The 16373-nt window shown below is 39.8% G+C and overlaps 2 protein-coding genes across 3 annotated transcripts in view; both read right to left on the bottom strand.

Moving 5' to 3' along the window:
- The window catches only part of LOC125779099 (glutamate receptor ionotropic, kainate 2), a 2985835-nt gene that overhangs the window by 2660993 nt on the left and 308469 nt on the right, over nt 1-16373 (bottom strand). The window lies entirely within an intron of this gene.
- LOC125779245 (uncharacterized) lies at nt 3359-4375 on the bottom strand. Its single transcript, XM_049459884.1, has one exon. The coding sequence runs from the start codon at nt 4373-4375 to the stop codon at nt 3359-3361; it is 1017 nt and encodes a 338-aa protein (XP_049315841.1).

Here is a 16373-nt window from a genome sequence, read left to right as displayed (position 1 = left end):
AGATATGGCAAGAGAGGAGGAGGTAGGTAACACTACACAAAAGTGGAAGATTTACTTACGTTTGTGAGGCATTACATAGGTTAGGTTAGGTTAGGTAAGAGAGATCGCACCTGGACCAATAGATATAGTCCTTTGTGAAGCCATTGCAAAATCAAACTCCCGTAGTCGGACTTAGAGATCGGCGAACCGCTTAGTAGCCAATACAAATTTGCAAAGGCGCTTAATTTCTATGCCCGCCAGATCGGTGGGATGTCTGAAGATATGTGCCCCTAGGTGCCTAAGTCTTGATCTCCAAAAGCAAGGCAGTCAAGAAGGAAGTGCTCGCTAGCACCCGCGATGCCCAGCTATCCAGTAGTAGAACACAAGAGGATGCAGGACAACCTATCCGTTCCCATTCTACCGAAAGCGATTTTAGGGTGCCCTTCCTTGCTAGCTCATCAGCTTTGCAGTTACCTGCGATTCCGCTGTGACCCGGCACCCATACCAGTCTTATGATAAAAGCTCTCGCCGCCAGAGACAGTGACGCCAGACACTCTTCGACCAGCCCTGAACGCACTGTGAATGAGTTCAAGGCTCTGCTATCTGAGTGAATGGTCACTTCCCTGAAGGTAGGCACTCTCTTGAGCAGCATATCAGCAGCTACCTTGATGGCTGCAACCTCAATCCTGGAAAAAACTACCGTAGTCGGGAAGTCTGAAGCTGGATTTGATGGAGAACTCCCGACACTAGACCCCTCCACCAACCTTCCCCCCATGCTTTGACCCATCCGTGAAGAAGCTTACCGCCCCTCTCCTCCAACGGCTTCTTCCCTGTCAAACCTCTCTCGTCGGTATATGTGCAGAGAAGGAACCACCGGAGTTGGATGTGGCGACTCCATGATCCAGAAGATCCAGTATGCAGTCAAAGCTTGTGAGGATATCCGAGTGTTCAGATACACGCTCCTTTAGGAACCCAGACTCCCTAAGCCTAATAGCCACCTTCTCGGCCATACACCTTCCGGCAATATCCACCGGCGTTATGTTCAGAATTGCATTTAGTGCAATGGTTGGGGTAGACCTCAATGCACCACAGATGCTGATGAGTGCAGCTCGTTGAACGCTCTCAAGTTTCTTCGCAAGTGTGGTCTTCTGTAAAGCCCTCCACCACATGAAGACTCCATAGAACATTATGGGCTTGACTATGGTGTCATAGAGCCAGCGTACCACCTTCGGTGAGAGACCCCACCTCTTGCCAATAGCTCCCCTACAGCAGTAAGGGCAATCGATGCCTTTTTGACTCTCCTCGATATTCGGCTTCCATGAAAGCTTCTTATCCAGGATGAGCCCTAGATACTTCACAGTATCCGTCGGTTGCAGGCGAATACCTCCCATAAGTGGCAGCGGTGCCACAGGGATCTTGTATCTTCTGCTAAATAAAACCATTTCTGTTTTATTTGGATTGATGGCGAGTCCACTTCCGACCGCCCATTTTGTAACAACGCTGAGATATTTCTGCATCAACTCATACACGGTGCTTAGAAACTTTCCTTTCACCATAAGTGCTACATCGTCTGCATAGGCAATCACCTGACAGCCAAGATCCTCTACCTTTGTGAGAAGGTCGTTAACGACTAGGATCCATAGAAGAGGAGAAAGAACCACGACAACCCCACCTGAGCCACTACACGATAGTGTGCAAGGAAGTGTCTACCGACCTCCCTTTACGATACTCATTTTGCGCTCCTGATAGATAGTCCATCGGAATGCGCATTCTTAAATACGAGTCCAGCAGTCTCTCCAAAGTTTTTAGTAAAAAAAAGCAGAGACTGATGGGACGGAAATCCTTGGCCGTGACATGGGAGCCCCAGCCAGCCTTCGGGATGAACGTAAATCTGACTCGTCTCCAGGCCCCCGGGATGTAACCTAATCTGATGCAGTTCGCATAGATCGGTGCCAACCAGCCGCATGATACCTTAACAGCCTGCTGCAGCTGCGCTGGTATGATGCCGTCCGGTCCCGGGGACTTGAATGGCTTGAACGAGTTAATCACTCAAGTCAAGTGACGCTCATCCAAAAGGTCGACAAGGGCAGTGTAGTCAGCATGCAGCGCTCCGAGAGATACCTCCGCAAATGATATGTTACTGGGGAAGTGAGCATCGAGGAGCATCTTCACTTCTCAGTGCCCACTTCCCATTTACATCCTTGAGATATCCCAGGGACACAGGGTTTTCGCGAGGATGCGCCTGAATCTAGAGGACTCGTGACAGCCCTCCACTTTTCGCAGAAGCTCTTCCACGAGATCTTCTTAGCCCTTCTTAACTCGGACTTGTATATCGAAAGTCCGGTTTTATACAAGACGCAATCATCAAATGCCCCACTCCTATGGGCCTTGTTAAATAAGCGCCTGCAAGACGCTCTAATTTCCGAGAGTTCCAAAGTCCACCATTGAGGTTTCCCTCTGCCCTTCGGTGTTTTCAATGGACAGGAGCTCTCTAGTGCAGTATTGCACGCCGAGCTGAAAGCTTCGACCCACCCATCCACCACATCGGCGGTGACCAACTCGTCCACCCCCGGTGCGCGTAGGAGAGTTTGCCGAAGCCCTCTGCGGTAACCTTCCCAATCCGTGTTTCTGGGATTTCTGAAAGATTTCGTAGGCGGACCTTCTCCGTCTAAACTAAACCCGATCAGAACAGGAGTGCTCATTGAGAATCCTCCAGTTCGAGATCAGCGGCCCAATACTGTGTGAGGCTAGGGTGAGGTCGAGAACCTCCTCCCTCCCTGCGGTCACAAAAGTGGGAGAATTTCCCTTATTACAAATGCGAAAATCTTCGTTAGCAATAAAATCAAAAAGCGACTCACCTCTAGTGTTGGTATCCGAGCTCCCCCAGATCGAATGTCGCGAATTGGCGTCCAAACCGATGATGACAGCGGAACCATTCCGAGACTTTCAGCCAAGGTCCTCCTTAGCAGTGCGGCAGGCAGCTCCACCTCATCGTCGTGAGGCATATATGCGGAGATGAGCCAGACATTCCCGGTGTCGCACTCTAGATTGGCTGTAACTATGTCAGCGTTGCTGAAGTTAGGTAAAAGAACTAACGGTATTCCTTTCTCGTTTCTGACCAGCATACAGGCTCTATTTCTACTTGCATCCTTGGCCGCCAACAGCTTATGACTCTTCGTCCTCAGTCCAGATATTCCATTGCCAGTTAGCCACGGTTCCTGGATCAGGACCACATCGGCTTCGTCTTGCTCCAGACGAAGCAGTAGATTGGCGGAAGCCGCCTTTGCATGATGGAGGTTAATCTGGAGGAATCTCATCCTTCAGACTATCCTCTAGAAGCGCCAGTTCAGCGCTTAGGTCATGATCGACCCTCACCTCCTCAAACAATTGTTCGAGGCTGAAGACGGAGTCGCCGATCGACGAACCACCTCCAGATCTCGTCCACGTCCGAGGAGTTTGGGTCGTTTTCCATGGTCATTTGACCATCATTAACGCCTTCTGCCTTCTCCCCCGCATCTGCAGATTGAGTTCCATCAGCCCTGGCATCCGTTGGGAGTACCTTCAGTACTACCATCTCGAACCCAAAGCTGATGGCCCCCATGGTTTTGCTGAGAGGACCGATGGACTGCTCGTTAAGCATAATCAGCGCCTGCCGATATGGTTCATCGGTTATCTCTAGCCCTATAACCGTCCAGTCATGCGCGGGGAGTGTGGGGTTACAGTACCTGAGGAACTCCTCGATCTCCTTCGCAGTGGATGGTTCGGCTGGCAGCCAGACGCGAGCCCTCGGGCGAAGAGGAAGATCCTCTTTGTCCACGGCCTCCAGTCTGGCTCCCTTCCAAACCTCCCCTACCAGAGAAACCGCCTTCTTGTATAAGATATCCGATCTTTCATCGGCACATCTAGTAAGCTTATGCAGCCCATGGTGCCAGCCGGCACTAACACATTTTGGGGGTGGCCCAGGATTTTCCTTGACCACCTTGAGGAATACCGAAGAGATAGCCGCCGCCACTCTCTTCCACTCTTCATGGGAGATAGCCCCGTCCTTCCTACTGCGGTCGAGCACACCAAGTAGTCTTGCACCAGCACCTCTAGCGATTTCGCTGAAGGTTGGCGCAGCCCCCGTTCGCGGTTTTTTGCGGAGGGAGGTTTCTCCCTCGTGCGAACTCTGCCGCTTAACCGCTGGTTCAGGTCTCTTTGCTTCGAGTCGTGACCTATCGGTCTCGCTCTCACTTAGTACCTTCTTGGCCCACTCAAGCGTGTGAGCATGCTGCTCAGATACCTGACCAGCATGCTCACCACCGTAGCGTTCCACTATATTTGCCGCTAATCGACGGTCCGACTTCAGTTTCCTAGCTAAAGCCCCTTTGCTGATGCCCCCTGTGGACCCCTTCATAATTCTAGCAGACGGCAGCCATTTCTGATGGGTGTCACCCCATCATACTCAGGTGCCAGAATGCCGCCACCACCAGCCCAGGGTTCCATCAAGTCCAAATAAGTTTTCCTATTCTAAGAACCAGTTCGATGCCAAAGTCGTCTAGGGAGTTGTAAGGCCGTGAAGGCCGCAGGCCATTTAGCGTTACCCAGGATGCACCAGCGTGGAGGCGACCTGCACTAGATCCAAAAACATTGCATAACATCTGCAAAAAATTTACATTAAGTTATGACCCTCAAAATTGCGATCCTTATCCAAGAAATGGAACGGGGTAGCGAACCGCTTCACCGCAATCGACCAAACGTTAAGAGATCAAATCAATAAGTTTAATTCAAAAATGTATATGTTCTTAGACTTGTAAATAATTTTATTTTTAATGTTCACTTAAAATACAAATATTTACGTGCATGCTTGTGCGCTTTGATATAAAATATATAGAAAATATACATACATAAGTATGTATGTATGTATATATATAAATTATGTACATATATGCAGAGTCGTTTGCGCATTGTAAATATGCGAATTTGTAAGCGTACATTCCAACATCGGAAATAGCATAACTTTTCTCATTTAACACTGAAAATGCTCAATTCTGCTTTTTTCGTGTTCCCGAATGTTAAATGTGGCGAAACACCCGAAAATAGCAGAATTGAGCATTTTCGGTGTTAAATGAGAAATATTATGCTAATTTCAATGTAAAGAAATGTACGCCTACAGATTCGTTTATTTTCTATGAGCAACCGACTCGGCGTATAATTTATACAATATATGATCCGTATATATTTGGTATCAAAGCATATACTTAGTACATAAGTATGTATGTATGTTGAAATTTACCTACGTATTTCATGATGATCCCACAAAATCATTAAAAATATATAATAGAGTAAGGTTTGTATTATTACCCAAATAATTAATATAGGTTTATGGTGATTAGTTTTAAATTTACACATTTATAGCGGGATTCTGTAATCTGCGCTTGCTTTTGCGTTCTCCGGAATAGCCGCAATACTGCTAAGTGGTTGCAGAACTTCACACTCAGTGTTCACTCTGCAATGCAGCGAAACATTGCAAAAGTAGTAGTGCTCTATTACAATGGTGTAAATTGATCGTATGAGACGAATGCACAATATTGCACAGGAAGGCGATTGAAGCATTGGATCGCAGCCTGCTGATTTCCGAGAGACATTGCCGATTATCGGGTGAGGTACCACGGCGGGCAAGAAAAACCTATGCCTCAAAGCTCCCCTGTTGTGGGCTTAGGTAGAGCGGTTACAGCTGAATACTAACATGAGGGTCCAGTTCTTTAACGATTCAATCGTGCCTAACCTGGACGCGCCCAGGCTGTGCAACGGCGCTAGTCAACGTATCACAGAGCTGAGACGGCACATCGCCATTCGTACTGGAACAGTACGTTATTGATACCCAGAATACCTATGATACCCACAAACTGACCCTTTCAGCTTAAACGCCTACAGTTTTCTTTAAAAGTGGGTTTCTCTTTCATAATAAATAAAAGTCATGTACAAACTCTAAAAGTAACGGGTATTCTCCTCGACACCTTTTCCTTATTCTATATAAAAATAAATTATCAAATATAAATTATTTTCCTTCTGAAAGTGTGAATAATTATTATATTGTTTATACACAATTCATTTTCGCAAGTAAACCGCGGGTAATAGCGTGACAACGGTGGTAGTGTTATAAGAATGAAATTACTCATAACACTGTGATTGTCAAAAAAAAAGACAAGACCAAATTCGACAGTTTCCCCCTATTTCGGGTCCTACGAATCGAACTGCATCATTACTTTTTTGAGTTACAATCATGGTTTCATACAAAAATTTTTGTTGAAGTTTTTCATCAAAGTGGGCCATTGTAAGAGAAAGGCACATTTTTCTTCGGTCTCTAACTTTTTTAATGTTGGCTTTTTTGGTAAACTTTCTTTGGCAAAGCTTCTCAGAATAAGTCCGTCTTTAAGTTCTTAGATGACTGTAAACCCCAATATCAATGTTTTTTGTGTCCTTATAGCCAATATGTCGAAAAAACTGAAATTTAATTAATTTTTTTAATGTTTTTTCCCTCACGTTTCGTCAATATTTTCATTTACCCAGTTATGCAGGTTGTTGTTGCATTGCGTGCAAATGGTATTTGGCACCCAATCTACGCCTCTTATAACGGGCAAATCGAAATATTCCTCGTAGATCTCGGCAGTTCCCGAAGAAATTTGGCGTCTACTCCGAGGGCTTGTAAATTTTCCACATACGTAGCAGAACAACGATAGGCCAATTGGCCACTTATTAATTTTAATTTATTTTCTTAATATACAAGGCACTAAAACAATGTTCTTTCCGCGAAGTCAAAGTCAAATTAACTACTGCAATGTATGCTTAAATTTTGATACTTAGGCAAGCATTTAACGTTTCTTTCAAACGTTACTTGTTGTTATTTCTTATCAGTGCAGTGGTTAAAGCTTGACTCGTTGCTTGCTGATTTGTGTTGGACATTGATAGATGAGTCTTATTAAATTTAATTTAAATATTGTGTACAAATTTATGATACTTATTGATAACACTTATAAGATACAAAAAAAAAAATAAAACAGCACACAAACATAGTTAGTGTAGCTTTTTTAAAAAATACAAATTTTGTTAAGTTTTTTTTTCTAATGGTTAGTTTGCTCAGAACGTTGTCTTTGCTTAAGTTTCTTACTATTGCAAGATGTCACTTAATGTATAAGTATCAAAGGGTAAATTAAAATATTGCCGAAACGTGAGGGAAAAAACATTAAAAAAATGGATTAAATTTCAGTTTTTTCGACATATTGGCTATAAGGAGCCAAAAAGCACTGATTTTGGGGTTTACAGTCATCTAAGAACTTAAAGACGGACTTATCTGAGAAGCTTTGCCAAAGAAAGTTTACCAAAAAAGCCAACATTAAAAAAGTTAGAGACCGAAGAAAAATGTACCTTTCTCTTACAATGGGTCACTTTGATGAAAAACTTCAACAAAAATTTTTGTATGAAACCATGATTGTAACTCAAAAAAGTAATGATGCAGTTCGATTCGTAGGACCCGAAATAGGGGGAAACCGTCGAATTTGGTCTTGTTGTTTTTTTTTTTTTTTTTTCAAAAGCTATCACAGTGTAATTGCTTTATGATATACATATGTATTCTGTTAAATATGTTTTAAATTATTAATTTAATTTTATTTAAATTATTGCATTGTGTATTGAAAAGTGGAATATTAAAATGATGTCCTCCTCCTGACGAATTTAGTTATTGGTTTATCAAACTGTAAGTAGTTTTTAAGAAAACCGTTACACTATCGTGGGAAGGATTAAAGATGTTTGTTTTCTGCGAATTTTGGTAATATGGCATTATTGGCTTGGGGGATATATAAAATATATTAAACTTATTAGAAGGCGGGCTCACGCCGGCTTTTTCAATATTTTCAAATCCTCCTTGGCCTGACTCGTTAGGCCACATTTTAGCTTTTTACCTCCACTAACGGTTTAGTTATGGCACTTGACACGTGTTTGATAATATAGCCACACTTTGACATAAGAATGTCATGGTAAAGCTATGAACCGAATTGGTCGAGCAGGTTGCGATGTATTCTTCTTCTTCTTTAGTGGCAAAGACAACTCTTACGCGGTTATAGCCGAATTAACAACAGCGCGACAGAAATTTCTTCTTTTCGCACTGTGGCACCAATTGGAGATTACAAGCAAAGCTAGTTTTCGTCCATTCGGACGACATGACTTAGTCAGCGTAGCCGCTTTCTTTTAATTCTCTGAAATATGTCAATGTCGTCGTATATCTCACACAGCTCATCGTTCCATCTAATGCGAAATTCGCCGTGGCCAACGCGCAAAGGATAATAAATCTTTCGCAGAACCTTTCTCTCGTAAACACGTAACGTCGACTCGTCAGACTCATCGTCCATGCCTCTGCAGCATACACCAGGTCGGGAATAATGAGTATTGGTTTTCGCCTAAATATGCGCGATGACCTTGTCAAACGACCATCATGCGCCTCGCAATGGGCCCGAAGCGAAATGGTTACTATGATTGCTAACATGTTGTTTTGTGCGCATTATCATTGGTCCATATTTCTTCAAAATTGAAGCCGCCCATAATGTTACAGTGAATGGGAAACGCTATAGAGCCGTGAGTAATTGCAAATAAAAAGTATTATAGTCTTGCACGAAATTATATTGTAGTAAAATTTTCAATGAATAAAAATATTGTTACGCATAAATAAATACGACAACGCTATAGCGGGTCACTTTGAAAATGATTGTTAAATATTTTTGTAAATCTGTGCAAAGCGTAAATAAACATAAAAGTTAGATTTTTCATTTGATTAATCTCATATTCAAGCTTGCAACAAGTGATGATATTTTAACTTCGTAAAAGTTCAATTGCTAACAGTGTAAAATTAATTTTAGATGGGCAACTTATTTCTAGCTGTTTCTTTAATGAAAACCCAATGTTATTTTAAGGAAATGGTAAAACGCGTGTTCAAAGAATCTACAGGACGTTTCGGATGGTTCAAACCAGACCTGGGTAATGTCAAGTACCAGTACGACTTGTAACAAGTACATTTGAAAGGAATTGTACTGGTACTGGTACTGGCATTCCCAAAATTGTCAAGTACAAGTACAAGTACAAGTAATTGAAAAATACTTGAAATTTTAAAAAATACTTGAAAGTGAAACATTCCCAAATGGATCAAGGCTGATCGACTTCGCCGGGGCGGTTATCTGTAATACTAGATTCCAGCATAAGAAAATAGATCAAGCCACCTGGTTGTCTCCGGATCGAAAAACAAGCAGCCAGAGATGTTGCAATCACAACAGACAGCCGAACGATTTTCTATTCGGCTTGCACTCCTGCTCTCTGAGAGAACTCGTCAACAACTAGGTAAAAGGGAACTGTGGGTCGTTATTTCAAACTCCTTACGTACAACTGCAACCGAAACAATTGGTTTTCGGAAAATGCAAAAAAACCAGATGGTATGACAAAGAGTGCCGTATCGCAGCAATTCTACGAAAAAATGCGGCGGCTAACAGAAGGTTTCAAGACCGAAGCATACTCTTGTAGAACCCCCAAAGGTGATCTAGTCACTGCTGCCCAGAGCATACTTAAATTATGGAGGTAACACTTTTCCAGCCTGCTGAATGGCAGAGAAAGTACAACGCTAGAAGAAGGCGAACCCGATTCCCTAATCGATGAAGATGTAACAGACGTTCCATTGTCCGGCCATGAAAAAGTTCGAATGTCCGAATGCGACGAATAAAACTAGTCCCGATGCGACGAATAAAACTAGAACTACCCGCTTTCAGCGCCAACTAGCGAAAATACCGCAAGACTTTTTTGACAACCCAGAAACTGTAATTCTTAATTTTTCTAAATTTGTTTCATCAAAATCGGACAAGTGGTTCGCGAGTTATGTTCAAATTCAAATTCAAATTCTTTATTAAGTAGAAAACAAAATATCACATTATAAACTTAAATAGCGTACAATTCACAGAATATGGTATATAAACCTTAATTCTACAACATTTTTCTTTTTGTTATCACAGATTTTATTTATTCTATAAAGGGTATTTCAGAGGAAAGTACTACTATATAAAAACCTCTGCTATAAATCTTACAAGCTAGTTTGTATTGTTCGACTAAATGGTGAAAATACTAAATTATTATTGATGTAGATTAGATACTAATATATTGTCAGAGAAAGCACAACGTATCACGAATCTGTCAGTCAATACTTGAATTTGTTCTGATATTAGTTTGATGTTAGAATGATTATGAAGTCTTATGGTAGAGAAATCCCAAGGAAGACCAAGCATCATTTTAAGGATTTTATTTTGTCTTATTTGCAGTTTTTTTAAATGCGACGTAGCGGCTGTGCCCCATGCAGGGCAAGCATATAAAATTATGGATTGGAAAACTGTTTTATAGATTACTAATTTGTTTTCTTTGCTCATACTAGATTTTCTATTAATCAAAGGGTACAGCATTTTTATAGCTATGTTGACTTTCTCTTGTATGTGTTTTATATGTTCACTATATGTAAGTTTTTTATCAAAAGTGACACCAAGATATTTCACAGAGCTGGCCCAAGGTAATTCGTGATTTTCCAGTTTGAGCCTTGAGCTTGGTAAATAGCAAGGACTCCTTTTTCTAGTGAAAAAGATAGCTTGTGTTTTACTAGCGTTAATTCTAATTTTCCATCTTTTCATGTAGTTTGAAATGTTGAATAGTGCACCCTGTAACTTAGTTACTATGTCATTGCCAAACTCATGCGAATAGAAAATTGCAGTGTCGTCGGCATACATAGCATAATGACAATTTTCAACTCTTGGGAAATCTGAACAGTATAGTGTATACAACAAGGGGCCAAGTACTGATCCCTGCGGAACTCCAGCCGGTAGTTGGATCATGTCGGAGTATTCATTATTTAAACACACACAAAAATAGCGATTGGTCAAAAAACTTTGAATTATTTTTACAAGATGCAATGGAAAGTGAAAATTAACTAATATTAAACCAGTTGACTTTTTGTTTTCGAAGTTTGACTTTACATGATTAGAGATACGTTTAATCTGGTGCGTTGTAATGTGAAACTGTCTAAATCCAAATTGTTCATTTGGTAATATTTGATTTAGATTTATAAATAGAGACATTTTTTGTTGAATAACTTTTTCAAAAATTTTGCTAAGGCTACTTAGAAGACTAATTGGTCGATAACTATCCGTAATATTAATTGGTTTACCAGGCTTTCGGATTGGTATGATTTTTGCAGTCTTCCAGGTGCGAGGAAAATATTGCAATTTTAGACAAGAGTTTATTATAAACGTGAAATACAGTATGGCTTCAGTAGGCAGATATCTTAACATAATATTTTTAATATCATCATGACCTGCTGATTTTCTTAGTGGGGCTCTACGAATTAAATTTTCAACATATTTTTCGTCTACAAATTCAGACTCAGGAGTGTCTAATGGTGACGAAGTAAGTTGAGTTAATGTTGTGGTAACCAAATTTTCCTGCATTGGTGTGCTAAGTTGAGTTGATACTTTATGATTTTCAAGGAATTTATAAGCGAAGAGGTTAGCTTTTTCATTATTGTTAACAATGATTTTATCCTGATTATGTAAAGGAGGGATTTGTGTATGTTTTTTGCGTAGTATTTTGCAGATGTTCCAGAAGGGCTTACTTCTACTTTCAAGTGAGCTAAGCTTTCTTTTCCAAGATTCATTTCTGAATTTGAAGATTTCATTACGGATTTTTGTGGAGTATAAACCCGCTAATTCATGATTGTAACGTTGTCTGTATCGACACCATTGCCTACGGTGGTAATTTCTAATTTTTATTAGGTTTAATATAAAACCAGGTAGTTTTAAGTAAGTTTTCTGGGCTTTCTTAAAAGGTACAGAACTTCGAATTGCGATATTTATGCTGTCATAAAAGGTTTCTATATTTTTATCAACTTCCTCAGAGCAATTAACTTGTTGGAGATTTGTAGGTAGACTAAGCAGAGCATTTCTGATGGAGCGGCGATAAACTTTCCAATTCGTTTTATTGTAGTCAATTTCAAGATTTTCAAGCTGCGTGAAACTTAAATTAAGAACAAACTTAACAGGCAAATGATCAGAAAAGAATTCATTTAGCGCTGTTGGTTGTGTTAAATGGCTGGAAATGTTTGATAGTACCAAATCTATATTCGATGGTGCACACCTGCTGGACGATGGTACATACGTAGGGTAGTGTGAATATGATACTGCTATTGGAAAGAATGTTGTGAATTCGTGTAGAATATTCCCCCATGCGTTTGCTCTCGAGCATCCCCAATCCCGGTGCTTGCTGTTAAAATCCCCACAATGGATGAAATATCCGTTGACTCCGAAGAGTTTTCTCAAATCTTTTTTATATTTATTTTTAAGTTCCTGGGTATTAGTACCCCCGGGAAAGTAAGAGCTGAAAAGTTTAACTTTTTTGTTTTCTGATGAAATAATTTCAATTCCGATACTTTCTACTACTTCGGTATTTATATTAGGTACTACAGTAAAGATAATAGATTTCTTAACTAATATGGCAACACCGCCACCTTCCCTCATTTCTCTGTCCTTACGTACACAAACATAACTAGGGTGATAAAGTTTGTCTGAGTGCTTTAGCCACGTTTCAGAGAGCATACAAATTTCAATATCGTTTTTAACTAAATAATTAAATAGTTCCATAAATTTATTGCGGATGCTACGGCAGTTCCAAAATATTACTCTCAACTTAGATGTATTCATTACTTAGGAGTAGAATACAGAAACCTAATTGCTAATTGTGCAATTGTATTAAATTGATCGTATTTAGTTTTACATTCTCTTAACTTTAGTATAAGCTCAAAAGTTAGATCAGTGATCTCTTTTTCAGTAAAGAGGCTATTGTTATTTATATTATCGGATGTTGCGCTACAAGGTGAGCGCCAATTCTGCGGTGTTGTTGTTGTTCCAGCAGCGATCATTGAACGCTCCCCAGAGAGAGGTGGAAATTGTGAAAGAGAAAAGTCTGGCTTTGCTTGCATAGGCGCTTTTTGTAAAGGCCGAGAATGAGGTGCTGGAGAATTATTATACTTCTCTTTGATGCGTAAATACATAGCCCGATTTGGACACGTGGCGTCATTTGATTTGTGATTGCTATTGCAGTTTGCGCATCGCACTCTTTCCGTAGAGGTGCAGTCCGAAGTTTTGTGTTTTCCAGCGCAGTTCGCGCAATTTGGTTTCACAAAGCATCCACGTTCGCCGTGCCCGTACATTTGGCAGTTGCGACACTGAATTATTTTGCTTTTTATCTTGCGTTGGTAGTCCCATCTAACAATAACGCGAAATAGTGATTTTACTTTAGTTTTCAATTCTTGCAACTTTACCGAACTGCGCTCAAAATGTACTATATAAATAGTGTCTTTATAGTGTTCATATGATTTAATAACCATTTTGACCTCTTTGCACTTTAATCCAATGGAGATTAGTTCGTTTTTCACTTCGCCTGGCGTTTTATTTTCGAGGCCATGAAGAACAGCAGTAAATGACTTTTCATTTTTAAGGTCATGTGTAAAGAATTGACATGAGTTTTCTTTTAACACTTCTTTGATTTTGACGAATGATTCATTTGACTCACTAAGAATTTTTATGCCTATTGATATTTTCTTCAAGAAAAAATCTGATATGCCTTTGCTAATTAAAAGTTTTTTTAAGTAGTCAATATTTTGCACTAACACCTTGATAGGCGGAAGAACAACTTTTGGCGGTATATTATTTTGGGCACTTTCACTATGCTCCGCATCAATGTCTTCATCTTCAAGAGCTTGTAAAGGCGTCCAATAATTTCGCCTTTTCCCATGTTTCACACTTGGATTATCAGTGTCCGAAAGTTTTCTTAATTTAGATGAAGACATTTCGTCTTCTACTCGAGTAAACACTGCTCGTTTCACTTTTTTGTTTTTTTCTTTTTGCTTGATCACAGAATAAATACACGTCTGTTCACTGTACATACACTAATGCGAATGCGAGTTATGTTAAACTATGTTTTTGCCATTGCTTTGTATTTACATATATACATACATACATTTAAATAGATTCTTGTTGATACAAACAGAGAGTCTTAAATTGTGCAAATGTATACTATGTACATATGTAAGCTTTGTATGTTGTGAACGCAGCCTTGCAATGGAGTGAGTGAACACTACCCTTACAAATATGACATGATATTTGACAGATGGCACTGACCAGAGATAAAATCAGAAAAGCGTGCTCAGGAGGTCATTTGTTTTGCATTATATAAAATAGTATAGTTAAAATATTTGTGTAAGAGAAGTAAACTGCATAAATTAACTAATTTAATAAGTTAAAGTAGTACAGCGTTGGTCTACCAAGGTATTGGAAGGAATAAACCTTTAATTGTCGATTTTCTGTTTTTAGGTTAATAGACCGAGATTTACAATGTACTTAAACATTTTATCCCAATTCAATATGTGTACATAACAACAATAAACCTTTCTGTTTTTAGATAAATCGAATTGTGTGTTATTCTCCAGTACTATCTCACATATTATAAATCGGTATATGTATGCGTATACTTTTCTCAGTTTTTTAGCGAGTCGTCGTACCGTCGCCTTTTTCGGCGATATTTTGTTTTTGGAGTATCCCCTAACAATGTCAAGCAATAATCGGCAAGCAAACTGGCACCCCACTTGCCTTAGTACCACTTCTCCATAGCAGAAATGTCTTGGTGAAACCGTTCCCATGTTCATAACTTATGGCTCCTAATTTTTCGGGGGAAAAATCTAGTTGGGAGTTCAGTAGGTGAATTTTAAGGGACATGTTGCAACCCATTTTTTTTATAGGCAGTAAGTAGTTCAGTCACAAGATCTTTGTAATTGTCAGCTTTCACATTTCCAAGAAAATTTTTAATTTAACGCTTTTAAAGGTATCCAGGCTCGTATTTCCTCAAATGTTTTATCTTTCATTAGATCTCTTATCTGCGGACCCACAAATATGCCCTCATTAATCATTAAACCCATTTTAATATGCAAAGGTTGTAGTAATACCTTTTTGGGATCAAGAGGTTTACTGGAAACGTTTTTTTTATCCCGGATTGAGTGCCTGACGTACTGGCGACTGCTTGTGTACATAATGACAGTCTCTCGCACGGCTGTCCCATTCACAGAAGTAGCAACAATATTTCGTATATCTTAGTTGCATTCCAAGAAGAAGGGCTATTACTTTTAGGTCTTCACATATTGCCCAACCATACTCATGACAACGGATGTGCTCTAAAAGAACTCGCACATTCTCATATCTTTTCTTTAACATCACTTGAAGTGCTAGTCAATTCTAGTTCTTCACCGAGATTCCAAGATTCTAGTGCTTTTGGAATAGGAAGTTGTTCACTGATTGTAAATTACGATACTTAACCGTATGTTTACACTTCGGTTCAATATCTTTAATATTCGTGAGGCAAAAATAGACGTCTGTAGTATGGTCTTTAGGTCCTCTCCAAACAATTGCACTGCAAAGGGTATTTTAAGATTTTAACCTTTCAAACAAGCTGTTAACAATGCTACACAAGTTTTACAACAAATATTAGGGGCCCATTCATTGCCTTGGTCCCCAACTTTAACACCAAAATACAGTTCGAAAGCTTTTAGCACAAGCGGGGTAAAATTACGTTTTTACGATTTAAAAGTTAGTTCTCCGCACACATAACAAAAACTGTTGGCACTATTTACGCACTGCCTAGGCATTGTACCTAAAAATCTTAAACACAGTAATTTCAAAAACGTAAAAGAATGTGAACTCAAAAACGTTTTTGCCATCGAAACATAGAACATGTAACCGATTCGGACACCGTTAGTCTACTGATAAATTTTGTAAAATAAAATTATCGTCAAATACGTTGTTTACTTCAAACAAGCAGGCAGAACCGGTCTAAACCGGATAAATTCCTGATCGTATGAAATTATGAGTGTGATCAAACAACGGTAAGTTTTGAGCTGTTGAAGTGAAATGCATGTACATATGCATATGTATTTCGTTATTTGAAAAAAAACATATTGTGTGCATGCGGGTATTTTATTCGTTTGTAATACATCCAATTTGTTTTTAATTTGATTTTTTTTTAAGTGAAGAAAAAATTCGAGTGGGCAGAGAGGAAATATAAGTAGGTCGCCGAATGCGTAATGTAAATGATGTGCCATTACTAAGACGATCTCAGACTGTAGATGATCGCGCACACGCTAATGCATCGCAGCGTCAACGTTATACACGAAATAGTTCTGTGGAACTTGTACCTGTACTGAATCTTACACGGCGATAACGAATACGTCGTGCTATTTTGGCTGAAATGATGCGTGCTGATTTTAATTACAATAATCAGATTGATTATAGTAT

Source organism: Bactrocera dorsalis, chromosome 6 (assembly GCF_023373825.1).
Source record: "Bactrocera dorsalis isolate Fly_Bdor chromosome 6, ASM2337382v1, whole genome shotgun sequence".
Taxonomy (NCBI): Eukaryota; Metazoa; Arthropoda; class Insecta; order Diptera; family Tephritidae; genus Bactrocera; species Bactrocera dorsalis.
Note: the sequence above shows the minus strand (reverse complement) of the source record. Positions and strands in the feature narration are given on the sequence as shown.